Genomic DNA, 18,550 nt, shown 5'->3' with positions numbered 1-18,550 from the left:
TATGGATGGTTCCCTAAGGAAGAAGAAAGAATAATTATGAATGTGATCGCTAAAGATTCGTATCCTCATGCCTATGTATTCTCACCGTGTAATGAGAAAGTCAGAGCTCCGTAGTTCATAAAAATACGAAAACACACACACACACACACACACACACACACACAGAGAGAGAGAGAGAGAGAGAGAGAGAGAGAGAGAGAGAGAGAGAGAGAGAGAGAGAGAGAGAGAGAGAGAGAGAGAGAGAGAGAGAGAGGGATTGGGAGTATTGAAAAGTATAACTTGCATAAAAAATAAAATGGTAGCACGAGAACTCATAAGGAAAATGAACTTTGAACCAAATAGTAAACAAGAGTATTGGCCAAAAAAGAAGGAATTAAGTTTTTGAAATCAAGGAAAACATAACTTGGTTTATAAGGTGGACTCCAATTAAATCGTCCTAAAAGGATATGAATGGAATCCAAAAGGAAAATGATACTTGGTACAAGGAACAATATATCACTATAGGGAAAAAACAACTTGAAACCAAAGAATGATATATTGGATCCATGAAGGAATAAACTCTAAACCAAAGAGTAAACAAGCATATTGGCCAAAAAGAAGGAATAAAGTGTTTGACATCAAGGAAAACATCTCTTGGTTCACAAGGTAGACTCCGATTAAATCGTCCTATAAGGATATGCATGGAATCCAAGGGGATCAAGTATTTGATTTCAAAAGGATGTTATTGACTGATGAAGAATAATAAATAAGGTAGCTCGCAGAGAATCTGAATCCTCGTGCCTACATATTTTCACTATGCAATGAGAAAGTCAAAGCTCCGTAGTTTGGATGACTACGAATGAAACAAAGACAACAAGAAACTGATGAGGCAATAGAAATGATATATGATAATGAAAGAAGACTTGGCAGTGATTGGATATGAGCCATAATAAAGTCTATGAGTAAAGGTGAATACGATGAGCAACTGGGTCATTTGTCCCGTACCCAAAGCTATTTAGAATGAATTAATGGAATTACCCATTATCATTCATTCTTTACTACTTAAGGCTTGTGGCATGTGATTCTCATCATAACTTTCAAGTTGTTGAAGAAAAATCCTTGATGCTCCTCATGATGATGAAGACTTTGTTGATCATTTGATTCGAATTACACCAAAGTCTATGAACAAAGGTGAATACGTCGAGCAACTGGGTCATTCGTCCCGTACCCAAGGATGTCCTAGACAATGATATGAATTTTCCACTCTTATCATTCTTTGTTACTTAAGGCTCATGGCATACATCTTGAATCACAATTGATAAGTTACTGATAAAGGCTTCTGATTGTTGCAATGTTGTTTTGTAAAGGGGGACTTGACAATCATTTTATTTGAATTGTCCTAAAGTCTATGAATAAAGGTGAATATGATCAGCAACTAGGTCATTTGTCCCGTACCCAAAGATATTTATAATGAGTTGATGGAATTTTCCACTATCATTCATTCTCTATTGCTTAAGGCTCATGTCACACAATTGGAATCTTGATTGACAAGCTCTTGAAGAAAAACCTTTGATGTGCCTTTTATAGTCCCCTGCTTGATTTGTCTGGGATTCCTTTACTTAAAGTCTGAACTTGAGGCCTCGAGATCCACAACAATACAGGAACTAGTCTTATCAAGTGATCAATGAACTTCTGATCACTTGATTAGACTGAGGGATTATACACAAATCAAAGGATTTAGTTAATCAAAATTTCTTGTGATCAACTTAATCAAAGGGATAAATTAATGGTTAACTATGTACAACCTATCTAAAGATCAGATGATTAATCAGATGGTTCATGAATCCTAAACTGAGTGATCATGCAAATATCAGGATCAAATTAATCACCAAGCATCAAATATCACATGAAAAAACAATTGATTAAAAATGATCAATTAATCTAAATCCCAAACCCTAATCTAAGGGAGCATGAAATTCTATTACTTTTATAAAACCTAGGGGTAAAAAGGTCAATTTACATGGATGTGGATTGATTCCTAAATCAAATTTCAATTAAGAACTAACTAAATTTGAATTAAATTCTAATTAAAATCTAACCATTCGTCCCAATTAAAACCTAATTAAATTCTAATTAAAACCTAATCAGAATTTCAAATTAAAACCTAATTAGTCAATTAAATCCACAAATTGATTTTTTTTATGTGAAAACTTGTAAACCAATATCATGTAAAACAAATAAAGAAATACCAAAAATAAACTAATAAAAGAAATGAAATCAGGGCCAAGGGTGCAACCAGCAAACCCGGGGTCTGGCAAGAATAATTAAGGCATAGGCCCAAATGACAGGCCCAACCTCCACATTCAGTTCACACAGGGGGTACACGAGCTTGCTGAGGGTGAAGTGAGTAAAACAAAAGGCCCATGGGAAATGAAAACCCAAAGTGCATGAACGTATTTCAGGGACCAGACTAAATAAAAACGCACGTGTTCAATGTGTCTTACCTGTTATGAAACGTTCAGACCTAATTCTACTGTTACCTGAGAAAGCTTCGTCGCGCCGGAGCTCGCCACCGGCGACGGTGGAGACCTAAACCTCACCAAAGTTATACCAATTGAACCCTCTCCACGAGCCTTATCCATATCTAAGACTTAAATCAATTGATTCATCCTGGAAATCCTAAATCGAGCCTAAATTTCCAGGAACCCTAACCAAAGATTTCGAAAATTAAATGGGAAAAGAGGGGAATCAAGCCTCTCCACCTTGGGGTTTTGATTACACTCAACTTGAGCTACATGATGGCAAAGGAAACGAAGTGATCAGAGCAATAATGGCCAACCTTCAAGGCAATGAATGCCCTGGAAATTGTTGCAGCTTGAGGATGACGAAGACGAAGAGGTAAACACGACTTGATCCTCCAACCTCTTTCTTCTGCACTGAACTTCTTCTTCCTTGTTCTTCTCTCGCTCTTATCTTCTTCTTCCTTGTTCTTATCTTCTTCTTCCTTGTTCTTCTGTATTGATTATGAGTGAGCTCGTGTAATGAGAATGTGATTGTTGAAGTGTGTTGAACCTTGATAATTGAATGAGGAAGGGTGCTTATTGTTATTTATAGATGGAGAGTGGTTATGATTCTGTTATGAAATGAAAATGTAGTTCACTCAAGTGATTCTCAAGTGCAGAAGTTGGTTGGAGATTGAGAGTTAGTTAGGAAATTGGTTTCAACTGAAATTCACAGTGAAATATAAATTTGAATTTAACTTCTGCCTGTGAAATGCATTAGTTATGGATCTATCTTGACATGAACTTGGACTTAAATTGTGAATTTGAGAATGAATTTGAGTATCATTAAAATGTGAAATGCAAATCGATTTAGAGCGGGTGTATTATCCTGAAACTAATCTGCAGAATGCTATAGCAGAAAAATGGTTTGGGTTGAAATTATGTTTCTTTTGAATTCTGCAGGGATCTTTAACAGCAAAGAAAGGCTTATATTAAAATCCACTTTTCTGTCAAATTTTGCAGGGTGTTAAGCAGTAACAAAATGCTTGTATTGATATGCTCTTTCCTGTCAAATTTTGCAGGGTGCTAACTGGTGTAGCAGTGTCTTGTCATGTGGATTGTTTTGCGTGTTGGTTACAAAAACAAAATTTTCATTCAATTTAAAATTTAAAATTAAATAAAGACTTTACGGATAGGATAAGAACGGTGGTTAAAAACTCAATTTAAAATTTAAAATAAAATAAAAGCTTTACGAATAGGATAAGAACAGGTGGTTAAAAAAACTAACACATGAACAACATAACTTATTTAGAAAGAAAATCCGGAAAAATTAATATAAGAATATCCGGAAAAAATAAAAATAGATTATTAGTAAATATAAGGGTAAATATCAAATGGAAACTATTTTAACCATATTTTGTGACTAAGGTTTGACCTTGTTAGTTTTAACTTAAAAAAAAAATCTCAATATTTAAAAAAAAATTATTTTAAGTTTATTTATAAATTAAAAGAGTAATTTTAATATCAAGTAATAGAAATATACATTATTAAATATTAAAATGTAATCAAAATTACAAAATAAAAAAAATCAATATTAAATAAGTTTTTGAAATTTTAATATTAAAAAATTATAATATAAAAATAAAATACCTAAAATAAAATATTAAAAAATTATTTAAATTAAATTTATATTTGATTTTTTTTTAATTATTAAAAAAATAATTTATACAAAAATATGTTACACTATAAATATTATAAAATAAATAAATAAATAAAACAAACATCATTTTATTGACACCTCTCTAGTCTCTACTTCCCTAAGGGCGTTATGGCAATTTAAAATAGAATATACGGTTGAACTATGGTCCACCGTATACACCCTCATACATCAAATGGACTGATAACGAACCGTTACATCGTTTCTAATTGATACATTACGCGCGTTTTTGTGTTTTTGCTTGTTCTTCTTCTATTTGCATATTTCACAGTATTATCAAAACAAAACGGTTCGTTTTGGTTTCACTCGATTCACGTTTTGACATGAAACCCTAGTATTTTTCTTCCCTCAACTGTCACAATTTGTGACTGAAAAACGCGATAGTTTCAAATTGAAGACGACAATACTTTTTTCGTGGTGAATTTCGATGGAATTTGAAGAAGCGCATGAAAATCTATGTGCTATCAGACTCTTATATAGACTTCTTGAGGATAACAGTACTGCTTTGAAAGATTCGAATTCCGAGAATGTTTGTGTTTTCATTTGGCATTGCATCCTTTTTAAATTGAATTTCATTGTTTTTTGTTTGGAAATCACTTTCTTCATGATGAATCTGAGTAGTGTTTGATTTTGTTTGTAGCAGGTGGTTGAGAGAGCTCGAGTATTGTTGAAAAGTTTACTTGATGTTGCTGTTGAAGTTGTTTTTGAGACTCATTTGAAGGTTTTGATTCTTACTATTCATCATTGTATTGTACACAAATTATTTTCCGTTCTGGTATTATTTAGTGTTTTTATGGGGATGGTGTAAAATCGTCTTTTAATCATGGTTCAAAATTGCGGATGCGGTTGCAGATGATGCGATTGCTACGATGCGCACTGAGGCTGTTGTAGCGTGAATTTTGATTGAGAAGAGTTTTAAATACATAGTTGAAAAACACTTGCTGTTAAAATATTTCGTAAATTGAGTTTTGAAACTATGAGTTTTGATGAAAATACTTGAAGAAACATAGATGAAATTGTCTGATGGGGTTCTTAATGCGGTCAGACATCTGATTTTAAAATCACTGTGCAATTGCGGTCCGATACGGTTGCGGAGGCTACTGCATCAGCAATATTTCAGCCGCAATTGCGGTTGTGGACCGCAATTTAAAACCATGCTTCTAATTTGATTTGGATTCTGTTTGACTGAGAAATCATGAATTTGACATTGTTAAGCAACCTAAATTGTTTGATTTTCTATTGGAGGGTTTCAAATTTGCTAAATCTGACTAAAAATACAAAGTTGAAATATGAGTATCTAAGACAAACCAGGTTGTTTGATTATGGAATATTTGTGATTCTCTAAGACTTTCCTGCAGTCAAGAAATCCAGATTGTTCTATTTTTAATACTAATTATGTTCTAACTTTGATAAACCAAAGTTGAAATGTGAGTTATCTGATTTAAGGCAACCCAGGTTGCTTGACTGCGATTTTTTTATATATTTAGAATGTTACAGTAGGGGGAGGCTTTCAACTGGGAAGTTGAAAAATACAACTTACTGCATAATTTCTTTTTTGATTTTACTATTTTAATTTAAACTTAAACTTTTTTCCTCCTAGAAACCAATAAAATGCACATTTTATATTAACACAATGCTTCTACTTTTAGCACTCACCTGACTTTTAGGGAGGAATGAGAGAAAACCTTCTATTATGCTATGTGATTTATATTTTTACATGCTAATTTAACAGACCACAGCAACAAAAGCAGGAAACTCTAAGACATTGATTGAACAAGAAAAACTTGTGACAGTGCCGCAGTCAAAGTCTGCAGTGGCAAATAACAATTCTCAAACCTCGGAAAACAATCAAACTCGAAGTAAAACGGCTTTACAGAAGGATGAGCAACCTCAACTTGAATTACTATGTAACAAAGAACAGTCAAAGCTGTCAAACTTTAGCATCTCTGATACTGGAGGAACGGAAAGTAGAACACTAAGGAGTTTAGGTGAGGAGAATGGTATGATGCAGCATAATTTAGTGAAGGAACAAAATCAGTCTAATGAAGATGCTTTACCAAACAGAGAGAGCAATCATCATGAACAACAACATAATAATGTGAATGCTTTATATGGTCATGGTAAGCATGCAGAAGAATCATTGCGAATGTTAGACACAAAAGTTGGTGAGTCCAATAACGACAATAATATGCCGTTGCAGAGTGCTTCCAGATTTTCTGAATGTCTAAAACAGAAGGGAGATTTCTCAGATGATTTGGTTAATGCAATAAAAAGAATTGAATCTCGCATTTTGGCTTTTAAACTTTGCTCGAATTTGGTGGAATCCAGTAAGAGCAACAGTGCAGTTCGCGATCCTTTGCACAAAGTAGCTAATTTGGAAAGTCCCAAAATACAAAGAAAAGTCAGTGCTGCAAGGAGTCACTTTAATTGTAAAAAGTCTCTCTTGGAAGGACATAGGCTAATGGATCAACACACTCGTGATTCAAGTTCTAAAGGTGAAAACTTGATTTCAGAAAGTGCAGCTGAGGAACCCTTTTTAGATCGAAATGAATCATCGAGTCAGAGTCAGGTAGCTTATCAGAATTGTTGGCTTCGTACAGTTAATGCAGAGTCTGCCAAGAGTGTTAACATACCAATGCATATTACTACACAGTTAGTATCAGGTGAAGAAGAATTGAGAAGTGGAACTAGGATTCAACCTTCAGTACAAAACATGGACATGATAGAAAGAGTCAAGTCATTGAATAGGTTAGTTAGTGGTGATGCCCACCTTGGGAATCAAGCTAGTGAGTGTATTCAAGGTTTGAGGGTTCCTTTGAATCAAGCTGGTCTTACTAAGAAGTCTTCCATGTTTTCTAGTCAAACCAATAGGGAAAGTTTGGTCAGAAAATCTCCAATAGCAGGTTGGTCTAAGCCTGATCTGAATCATAAGGAAAGGAATTCTGAATCTTGTCATGCACAGAATTTACAAAGATTTACACCTACTGTTGCCCGAAGAGAAAAGCCACTGCCTCATCAGATGGTAATAAAACCAACTCTATTGGACCAGAGATCCAATGAGATTAAGGTGAATTCCCATCAACATAGAGATGAATCAGTTTTATACAGGAGAGGAACTCATAAGACAGGTAATGTTGAGCCATGTAAAACTAGGTTTGAAACCCAACTTCGTGAACCAGAGGAATCAATCTCAAACTCTGACTCTTGTTCTCGATGGACTTCTCAGCAAGACAGTGCCAATACTAGTAGTGAATCTGAGGACTCCTTCTTGTCAGTTGGTACACAAGGTTCCAAATCAGGAAGGATGGTCGATGCATTATATGAAGGAAGCTCAAAAGAGAGTAGTGATTCAAATTTCAATATAAACAATGCCGCTTCACATAGAATTGGAAGTTTTAAATCTTATGGATATCACAGTGAAAGAAATCCAAAGAAAACAATTCGAGGCCTAAAGAGGCTGAAAAATAAGTTGGGACTAATCTTTCACCACCATCATCATCACCATCACCATCATGATGGTGACAATGGTAGCCTTCATTCTTATGAAGGTCCTAGACATTCAATGTGGAATCACTTGCAGAATGTTTTCCATCACAAAAACAAGTCTGGAATGATAACAAATCAAAAAGTTGAGAAGACAAGGAGAGGGGCTACTACAAAAGTTGTGCCACACAGAAACCAGATTGGCCATTTTCACAGACTTGTGGAAGGACTATTGAGACACGTCCAACATTCAAAGAAGCCAAAGCCTTCCAGGCATGGTTTGGTTAAAGGGTCTCATGATAATGCACATGGACATGGGCAAAAGAACCTTCATTGGTGGCAAACCCTTCGACGAAGCCGAGGGGTGAAGTTGAAAAAGAAAGGCCGAGTTAAAAAAATGGGCTTTATAAGCCAAAAATCACTTAAGAACTAAGTCTGAATTTGGGTGCACATTTGCGTTTCTGGTCTTGCAAGTATTGCCTTCTAGCTTGTGGCATTACAGTTCTTTCAATATAGGTTCTATCAACTTTTTTCATCAGGTATATCTTTTGATTTTCTTCTATTTTCCTAGATATTTTGGCTCTGTTGAATGGCCACTTGGTGATTCTCCCAATTTGGTTAATGTTGGCTTGGTGATTCTGGATTTTGTTTGTCCATGGCGATCCTGGATATGCTTCAAATATTTTTATACAGATGATAATATATACATATTTTTTGTTAATTTTTCAATTTCAAAAATGATTATTCCTTTCTGATATTTAAAAGATCAAAGCAATTTGGTACAATATGACTCTTGTACTATGCATTTGTTGAATACAATGTATTCATTTGTTTTATAAATATAATTAATCATGTCCTTTTGTTCATTAAAAAATTAATTAATCCAATGCTACATGACATGCATACCACCAGACTTCTTTTTTTGTTGACATTTATTTTAAATTCCAATTTGGTGATTTCAATAGTTTTATTAAGGTAGAGTTATATAATTGAAAAAATTTGTTAAGCTGTGCATAGCTTCTAGTTTTTATGGCAGTTTATGTTGTATAATTTCGTTATGCATATTTTTCTTATTTTTGAAAGTGTATAGCTTGGTATAGAAGACAATTTTACAGCTGTAATGAAAAATTCTTCCTCTACTTCTTTCAACCACGGTTGGACATATGATGTGTTTGTGAGTTTCTACGGCGATGACACTCTTTACGGTTTCACAGGCAACCTTTATAATACATTGGGCCGAAAGGGAATCAACACTTTCAAAGATGACATCAAACTGAAGAAAGGAGAAGAGATTTCAACAGATCTTCTCCAAACAATTGATGAGTCTAGGATTGCCATAATTGTTTTCTCATAAAATTATGCATCCTCAACTTGGTGTCTTGATGAACTTGTGAAGATCATGGAGTGAAAGAAAGAAAAAGGACAATTAGTTCGTCTAGTTTTCTACCATGTTGACCCTCGTTTAAAAGAAAATGCAAATAGGTTGAAACATAAGAGGTACATTTCATGAGATGAATGAATGTATCTTGATCTCGAGAGTTGCTAGAACCCACAATTAAGGTTTAAGGTTTAGTTTGGAGTGATAGAATCAATTGAAATGGAATGGAGGAATATTCCATTGTTTGAATCATTTAAAATAGATTGGAGTAGAACGGAATGGAGTGGTACGGAGTCCGTTATATTCTATGACTTGCTACCATATTTTTTTCCTTTAATTTCAGTTGAATAAAATTTTTGTCTTACATGAAATGTTTGTAATGTTGATTTATGTTATTTTGCTTTAGTCTCTATAAAATTTGACTTACATGTTTGAATATTTATTTTGCTAAATTTTAGTCATTATGCTATTTTTGTTGGGATTGTAACAGAAAAAATGAGAGCAAAATGAAAAAAAAACTCGTGATTAAAAATAATTAATTCATGGATTAAGATAAAAAATGAAAAAAATTATGAAAGTGTGTTGATTATGAGTGAGCTCGTGTAATGAGAATGTGATTGTTGAAGTGTGTTGAACCTTGATAATTGAATGAGGAAGGGTGCTTATTGTTATTTATAGATGGAGAGTGGTTATGATTCTGTTATGAAATGAAAATGTAGTTCACTCAAGTGATTCTCAAGTGCAGAAGTTGGTTGGGAGATTGAGAGTTAGTTAGGAAATTGGTTTCAACTGAAATTCACAGTGAAATATAAATTTGAATTTAACTTCTGCTTGTGAAATGCATTAGTTATGGATCTATCTTGACATGAACTTGGACTTAAATTGTATTTTCGTTTTAGGTTATTTTCGAAGTGAATTTGAGTGTCATTAAAATGTGAAATGCAAATCGATTTAGAGCTGGTGTATTATCCTGAAACTAATCTGCAGAATGCTATAGCAGTAAAATGGTTTGGGTTGAAATTATGTTTCTTTCGAATTCTGCAGGGATGTTTAACAGCAAAGAAAGGCTTATATTAAAATCCACTTTTCTGTCAAATTTTGCAGGGTGTTAAGCAGTAACAAAATGCTTGTATTGATATGCTCTTTCCTGTCAAATTTTGCAGGGTGCTAACTGGTGTAGCAGTACTGCATCTTCTGTCCACTTCTTTCTCATTTTGCTTGAAATGACAATGGATTTGTCTTGTCATGTGGATTGTTTTGCAGGTTGGTTTGAGGGCTGCACCTTGCACTTGGATTGCATTGGAATGGGCCATGGGAAAATATGGATCGGAAGGAATGGGACTGCATTGGTTTGGAAGAGATCTTGACTATGAATTGGTAGCTTAGGAGTTTGGACTAGGTTTGTTTTTTATTGACTCAATTGTAAAGTGTAAGGCATGTACATGAGTTTTAAAAATGAATGAAGGTTGTATCTCTTTGAATGCATTAAACATTGAATGAAAAAATAACTTCCAATTTTCTTTACTTGTTCCTAAAGCAAAAAAAAAAAAAAATTATGAAATAAAATGCATTAAAAGCAAGATTTTGTGATTAAAGATGATATAAATGGAAAAATCAAATTTTAAAAAATGAATTATCTAAAAATAAGAAAATTGATAATAAAAGAAAATAGAAAATATAATTTTTGATTTTTTTTGTGTGATTTATTGACTCGATGAATTTGATTAAACACACTAAAGATAATAATACTAATAACGAAAATAGTAAAAATAATTAAATAAATAATAATAATAATAATAATAATAATAATAATAATAATAATAATAATAATAATAATAATGTCAATGATACTAAATAAATAAAATACTTTAATAAAATAAACTAATATTTACTAATAATGATATTAAAAAATATTAAATAGTGTACTAATAATGAAACTAATAATAAAAATAGTGAAAAATAGAAATAAAAATATAAAAATAAGTGAAAATATATATAAAAAAAAGTTAAAAACAAAGAGAGGAATGAACTAAAAATGGAAAAAGAGGGTGAGAATTATAAAAAGAATATAACCTTAAGAACAAAGGGACAAATGAACTAAAAATGAGAAATGTTGGATTCAAATCAGGGACCTTCAGCTTGTACCTCCTTGAATTTTCACTTCACTCGCAAATGAGTTATCTCATTCATTCAAGATAAATTACGATTAAATCCTATAAAATAGTAAAATGTTTGGACAAAATTGAGGTATAACACATACAAATCTTGATACAATTTGATTTTCAGAATTTACAAAAGCTTATCCCTAATCAATAATGGGTGCTTTTGCCCTAACTAAGCTATCAAAGGTTTATCCCTAATCAATAATGGATGCTTTTACCCCGACTAAGCTAAAAAAAAAAAAACACACACACATATATATATATATATATATATATATATATATATATATATATATATATATATATATATATATATATATATATATATATATATATATATATATATATATCAAATGACGTGTCAAACTTAATAAATGACACCTCCGATAACTGTTTAACACATATCCATATAACAAAATCATCTTTGGATTGAAAAGTATTGTCATATAAATTATCTCTATAAAATTTAATATCAATCAAAAATCATTTGATATGTTAAAGAGAAAGATCAAAATTAACGGTTTTGTTAAGGTTTTATAGAATGTTAATTTTTATACACTTCATTGACATATCAAATGATTTTCGATTGATGTTAAATTTTATAGAGATGATCTATATGATAAAAGTTTTCATTTCAACGGTAGATTTTATTATACGGATGTCTGGTGAAGAGTTATCATAAGTGTCATATTACTAAATTTGATATATATATATATATATATATATATATATATATATATATATATATATATATATATATATATATATATATATATATATATATATATATATATATATATATATATATATATATATTGGTGTGTTTCCATTGAAATGGCAACAATGTTAAACACTTTATTAATACTACATTTATTATTTATCAAAAAAACATTGTAAGAAATGAATGATTTTAAAGCAAAAACAACACTACCTATTCTAAAGAAATAGATGGGCCGGGTGTACTTTACTAGTCCCCCATAATTATGAATCTAGTCCTTTGTGTTATGTCTCTATTTGAACATGAAACATAAATGTATCATCATTATGTATATTCTTCTAAAAAATATTCGCTGAGAACCCAACTCCTTATGAAACTAATTTCCTACATATGCATAAGACAAGGAGTAGTATAAAACAAGCACATTTAAACAGCTAAAACAACAACAACAAAATAACAAACACTTTGTCGCATGAACAAGATTATAGACTCTAATCGCTATTGACCTACATAAAGAATAAGGTTGTAGAAATTGTTCTTTTCTACCACATGGAAATGTTCTTTTCTACAACATGAACAAAGTTAACCACAAACCTATTAAAATATTATTTTCAAAACATAAAATGTTCTTTTCTACCGCATTCTTCATACATATGAACCTATAAAAACAACATTATTTCAAGATTTCAAAGTCAACTAAGTAATCAAATTTTAGATCATGGAGAATCCTCCCCTAATTCTATATACTCCTTCCCAACGGTTGGAATTAAACCCCAATCTTTGAGATAATTCGAATTAATCTTGATGAACAATAATCAATCTTTTTGACTGACCGTGTCTCCCGTTCTTCATTCTTCACTTGAGTGATTCAACAATATCTTAGTTGCAAGATGATTTCCCTACGCATAAATATAAAGAATGAAAAGAATTTTGAGAAGAAAATAGAGAGTGATTCAATACTTATTCTCTTCGATAATGGAGTCGCATTTCAATGTGCTTACTTTTTCCATATGCTATCAGATTCTTCGTCGGATTGATAGCAGGCATGTTGTCGATCTTCATGGGCATTGCCTTATGATTCTTTCCTATAATCTCTTCAATCACTTTCACCATCCAAGTTTCTTGGCATGCACATAGAGAGGAAACTATGTATTAAGCCTCACATGATGATAATGCTACAACAAGTTTCTTTCTTGAACTTTAAGCAACGAATGCACAACTTAACATTAATACACATCCAACTATGGATTTTGTATCATCGACATCACCATACCAACCAGAGTCAGTGTATCCCACAATATTTATTTCTTTTCGTTCATCTGCTGCAAGAAAAAAGTGCCATAATCTAGTGTTCTTCTGAGGTATCTTAGTATCTTCTTGGTGGCTGCAAGATGAGATATCTTTGACTTTTGCATGAATTTACTCAACATATCTACACTGTAAGTTAGATCGGACCTCGTGTGACAAAGATATCTTAGTGATTCAATGAGTCTTATATATTAAGTTGGATCGACTTCGTCTTCGGATGGATCCTTTGTCAACTACAATCTTGTTTTAGCTGGTGTTGAGGTTGCATTGCATTCTTCCATCTCAAATCTTTTGAGTATCTATCTTTCATATCTTCTTTGGTGCATCATTAAGCCTCTATTACTCTTGTAGAATGCAATTCCCAGAAAATATGAGATATTTTCTAAGTCATACATTTCAAACTCCTTGCTTAAGTCATGTTTGAAATCTTTGATCTCCTTCTTGCAGCTGCATATTATCAATAAATCATCTAAATAGAGACAAAGTATAAGAAGCTTAATCATGCTTCTTTAGAAATACACACCATGATCAGTTGTGGACTTTATGAACTCTTTATCCCTTAGAAAGCTATCTATCTTGTTGTTCCAAGCTCTTGAAGCTTGCTTGAGTCCATACATGGGTTTATGCAGCCTGTATACTTTTTCTTCTCGGCCTTGGTTCACAAAACAAACTGGTTGTGCTACATAAACCTCTTCATCTAGAGGGCCATTCAGGAATGCATATTTCACATCTATATGACACATATACCAGTTGTTCATGTTTGTTGGACCAATAACCAACCTGGTTGTTTCAATCCTAAAAACTAGTGCAAAAACCTCATCAAAGTTGATTCCTTCTTTATGAAGAAATCCTTTGGCTACAAGCATGTCTTGCTTTGTGTCTGGCTACTTCTCCTTTTGGATTCAGCTTCACTTTTCTGACCCACTTCACATCAATTGTATTCTTTCCTTGTGGTAATTCGTCTAGTGACTAGGTTTTGTTTACTTTTATGGACTTTAGTTCCTCCATCATGGCTTGCATCCACTTGGAGTCCTACAATTCCTCAGTTACATTGACAGACTCAATACCTATATAGAAAACATAGTGAACAAGTTCACCTTCATCATCGGCCACATCATCTGATGTAATCGCACATTCCTACAACCTTGCATGCATGTTTCTTGTTCTTTAAGGTCTGATTATGCTTGCTTGACCTCTGAATTTTTCTTTTCAAACTTCTCTGTCAACTTCACTACTAGGTTCATCATATAAGATTCACTTAATCCTTCTAGATGTTTTCAGAACAATCTCATTCCTTATGCTCATATATGATCATATACATGCTTATCACAACTTGCTTATTCACAGGATTGAACAGTTTGTATTCACCAGTTGATTGATATTTTATCAGGGTCATATGGCTTGACTTGTTATCAAGTTTTCTTGTCAACTAATCAGGCACATGTCTTTGTGCAATAGATCCAAACACCATCATATGATTTAAGCTAGGCTTGACACGAGACCAACATTCTTCTGGTGTGATTCCTTATAGCTTCTTAGTTAGACATTTGTTTAAGATGTATGTTGCAGTCTACACAACCTTACCCCATAATTCATTAGGTAAGTGCCTTTTTCTTATCAAACTTCTTACCATGTTCATGATGGTTCTATTATTCCTTTATGCAGTTCCATTTTGTTGTGGAGTGTAGGGTGGCACCACCTCATGCATAGTCCCTTTTTTCTCACATAAAACATCAAAATCGTTGGAAACATACTCTCCATCACCATCAACAACACTTCATATTCTTCTCATTTTGCAAGTCTTATATCATTTTCTTGATTTTATTTCTTTCCTCGTCGACATTGACTTGCATAATGTTCATATTTCTAATAGTTATAACACTGAATATGGCTTTTGTAAGGTTTTCTTCCATCACCTCTTCCTCTACCTGCACCACTACCTTTGTGATTACTTTGGCTTGAGGACTACCTCTGATTTTATGAACTACATTCTTGTTAGTTTCCTCTAATAGCCGAGTTGGTATAGTCTCATCTACCTTTGTTTCTATTCCATCTCCTTTTCCTTTCTTATCTTTAGCTAACTGTGCTTGCAGAGCCACATCACTCTTTGTCTTTCTTGGAAATCTTTAAGCCATTATTTGTTCATGAGATTCAAGCGTCCCTTAAAGCTCTTCTTTTGTCATGCTTGACAAATCCTTTGATTTTTCTATGGCTAGTACCACATGATCTAACTTTGGAAGTAATGACCTCATGATATTTGCAACTACTGATCTTGATGTCAACACTTATCCACACATCTTGATTTGATTCACCAGTCTCGTTACTCTGGTGAAGAAATCAGTAATACTTTTGTTTTCTTCCATCTGAAGCAATTCATACATTCTTTTGTGAGTTTGTAACCTCACCTCATTCACCTTATCAATACCTCCAAACGATTTCTCCAGGATGTCACATGCTTCCTTCGATGGGTCTACATCACCAACTTTCTCAAAGTTGTCTGGATCAACACAATGATGGATTAAAAAGAGATCTTTATAATATTTCTTCCTCAAATCTTTATGTGCATCCTTTTGTTCATCAGTGGCATTCTCATCAATTGATGTTACTCTGTTATTCATAAGATCCCAAATGTCTTGATAGTAGAAAATGACCTTCATCTACTTGCACTAATTATCATAGTTCTTACCATTCAAGATGGGAAGACTTGTTGGGAAATGCTCATTCAGATGCTTCATATCTTGATTCAATGTGTCCCAAGAGTCATAGTTATTGCTCTAGATACCAGATGTTAGAACTAAACCGCAATCTTGAAAATAATTTCGAATCAATCTTTATGATTGATCGTGCCTCTCATTCTTCACTTTTAACTTGATTAATTCAACCACACATTGGTTGCAAGATGATTCTGTTGTGTAGAGATTTAAAGAAGGGGGAAGATTTTGAGAAGAAAAGAGAGAGTGAGTTAGGGTTTAGGGAGAAAAGGATTTTTATTGAATTCTAACTGAATTTCTACTATTAGAAATAACGATGTCTCCTAATTTATAGTTGAGATTGCTTGTACACCAAACAATCTCTCTAACTACCTATATTTGACTGGGTATAACATGCATTTCGACTACCTATCGAATGCCCACAACTTTGACTCCCACTTAATAAATTCGACTATATTGGACTCTGTCAAAGTAAACTTCTTCGAAAACTTCACACAGACTTCAACATAGTCGAATACAAACTTAACACAAAGAATTACATATAACACCAATGGAATAAGTAACTCGAAAAGATATTAAAAATCAAAGATACGAGAACATGTTCAACATGCAAAATGAAATTTACTCTCATAATTAGGGAATAAGAAATGAACTAAAATAGACAAATAGCTAACAAATAATCTTAAAATATGAGAAATGATATTTGTACATCTAAATTTGTGTGTCAAAAAGGTCTCCCTTTGTAAATTTATGGTGTATTAGTCTATTTTTGAAATTCGTACAAGTGTATGAGATAAAAATGTATGAGAGAGATAGAGATATTAGTATAGGATGTCAAATATGATGCCAAATTTTTGGTGTTCAAATAACCATACTATAAAATATTCATGAATATTATTTAAATAATCGTTACATTCAAAACACAACACTAATATTGTATTTATACTCTAACATTAAACAAGAAAACAAACATTACCAGATAGTTAAAATTTAAAGAAACATTACATATAACATCTGAACAAAGTTTCAGTTATTCTCAAAAGACATCCCTTATAATCCTCAAATGGATCTTTTCTTAATATTAACTTTCAAGCCATGTTTCATATGTAGAACAACAGAAACACTTGGGATTATAGGATGATCTTCCACCACATGAACATGATAATTCAACAATATTGCTGCAGCAACCAGTTTCATCTCAATGAAACTTATACCCTTGCCCAAACAACTCCTTGGTCCAGCATTGAAAGCAATGAACTTGTAAGAAGGTACATGAATTGTCCCTCCTTTTTTAGAAATCCACCTCTCTGGCTTAAATTCCAAGCAATCTTCTCCCCAAATTTCTTCCACCCTTCCAACTGAGTATAGAGAATACACTATCATTGTATTTTCCTTAACCTTATGTCCACTAGGAAGCACATCATGTTTCAATGGAGATTTATGCTCAAAAGGAACCGGTGGATAAAGCCTTAAGGCTTCACATAAAGCTCCATGTAGATAAACTAACTTGCTAAGCCCTTCCACTCCTAAATCTTTCTTGTTATCTTCTTTTGATGCTAGTCTTTCTTTGATCTCTTCAAGAATCTTAGCTTCAACAAAAGGGTGTGTTGCAACCAACCAGAAAAACCAAGTAAGGCCAGAACTGATAGTGTCTCTTCCAGCTGCAAGAAGATTTATTGCTGTGTCTCTCAGAAACTTGTCATCTATTCGATTTTGTCCATCTCTCACTTCATTCATAAGGGTATTGAGCAAGTCGGGTTTTTGTTGGTTTTGATTTTTAATATCTCTTTTGGATTTTATTTCTGAATATAACATTTCATCAACGATTTTTTGATTCTCTATAAACTTTCTCTCTTCACCAACTCGAAGCCATTTCTGCAACTTCCACAAGAATCTTGGTCTTACATGTCTATAGAACAATGTGTCTTCTGCATGAGTAAAAGCTCTCTCACATGCAATTTCAGGGAGATCATTAGAAAGACACATAGGATCAAACCCTAAAACTACAGAACATATATTATCAAAAGTTAACCTTTGAAAAACATCTTGCAAATCCACTTGCATCCCATTTTTACAAGCATGATCAAGAAACACAAGAAGATGACTATAAACTTTTTTCTCAGTGGTTTTTTGAATAAATACCTGAAAGCTTTCCTGCTTGAAAATTGAATGAAGTAAGGTTCTGTTGTACTTCCAAATGTTAGAGTCAGACCTGAAAATTCCATCTCCAAGAACTTCAAAGATCTCTCTGAAATCATTTCCTTTCCCATAGTTTTCAAACTTTGTGCTTGTAATGTGCTGCACATTCATGGGATCACAAGTGAAAACAATGTTCATGTTTGCTAGCCACGGTCCTTCGAAAATGAAAGTTCCGCCACATTGTTTTAGTTTTGAGTTTATATAATCATGGATATTGGATGTGTTGTATAAGAGACCAGGTAGCATTCCCACCACAGGCCACTTTGTTATCGGTGTGTTTCTGTTTAGCTTCCAATAATGGATTGCAGTGAAAAGAATAATCGCCAAAAGAATTTCTACAACACCAAACCAAGCCATTATTTTGTTGGCTTATGTTATATATGATTAAGCATGA

At 33.0% G+C, this 18,550-nt stretch overlaps 2 protein-coding genes across 7 annotated transcripts; one reads left to right on the top strand and one right to left on the bottom strand.

The window, feature by feature from the left end:
* The first annotated feature begins 2,458 nt into the window (after positions 1-2,458).
* Positions 2,459-10,582, top strand: LOC127105953 (uncharacterized). Of its 6 annotated transcripts, XM_051043172.1 has the most exons (5): positions 2,459-2,877; positions 4,838-4,918; positions 5,930-8,219; positions 8,895-9,177; positions 10,222-10,582. In XM_051043172.1, exons 1-3 carry the CDS (start codon positions 2,833-2,835, stop codon positions 8,111-8,113), a joined length of 2,310 nt encoding a protein of 769 aa, XP_050899129.1. In that variant the 5' UTR covers positions 2,459-2,832; the 3' UTR covers positions 8,114-8,219; positions 8,895-9,177; positions 10,222-10,582. The 6 variants fall into 6 exon arrangements, with proteins under 6 accessions (XP_050899129.1, XP_050899131.1, XP_050899128.1 ...); XM_051043174.1 differs by having other exon boundaries at positions 4,841-4,918; positions 8,895-10,582; XM_051043171.1 differs by lacking the exon at positions 8,895-9,177 and having other exon boundaries at positions 10,322-10,582.
* Positions 10,583-16,998: 6,416 nt separating this feature from the next.
* LOC127105951 (alkane hydroxylase MAH1) lies at positions 16,999-18,550 on the bottom strand. Its single transcript, XM_051043167.1, has one exon. It carries the CDS (start codon positions 18,511-18,513, stop codon positions 17,017-17,019), a length of 1,497 nt encoding a protein of 498 aa, XP_050899124.1. The 5' UTR covers positions 18,514-18,550; the 3' UTR covers positions 16,999-17,016.

The sequence above is a fragment of the Lathyrus oleraceus genome, chromosome 7 (genome assembly GCF_024323335.1).
Source record: "Lathyrus oleraceus cultivar Zhongwan6 chromosome 7, CAAS_Psat_ZW6_1.0, whole genome shotgun sequence".
NCBI lineage: Eukaryota > Viridiplantae > Streptophyta > Magnoliopsida > Fabales > Fabaceae > Lathyrus > Lathyrus oleraceus.
The sequence above is the reverse complement of the archived record's forward strand: the minus strand, read 5'-3'. Positions and strand labels throughout refer to the sequence as shown.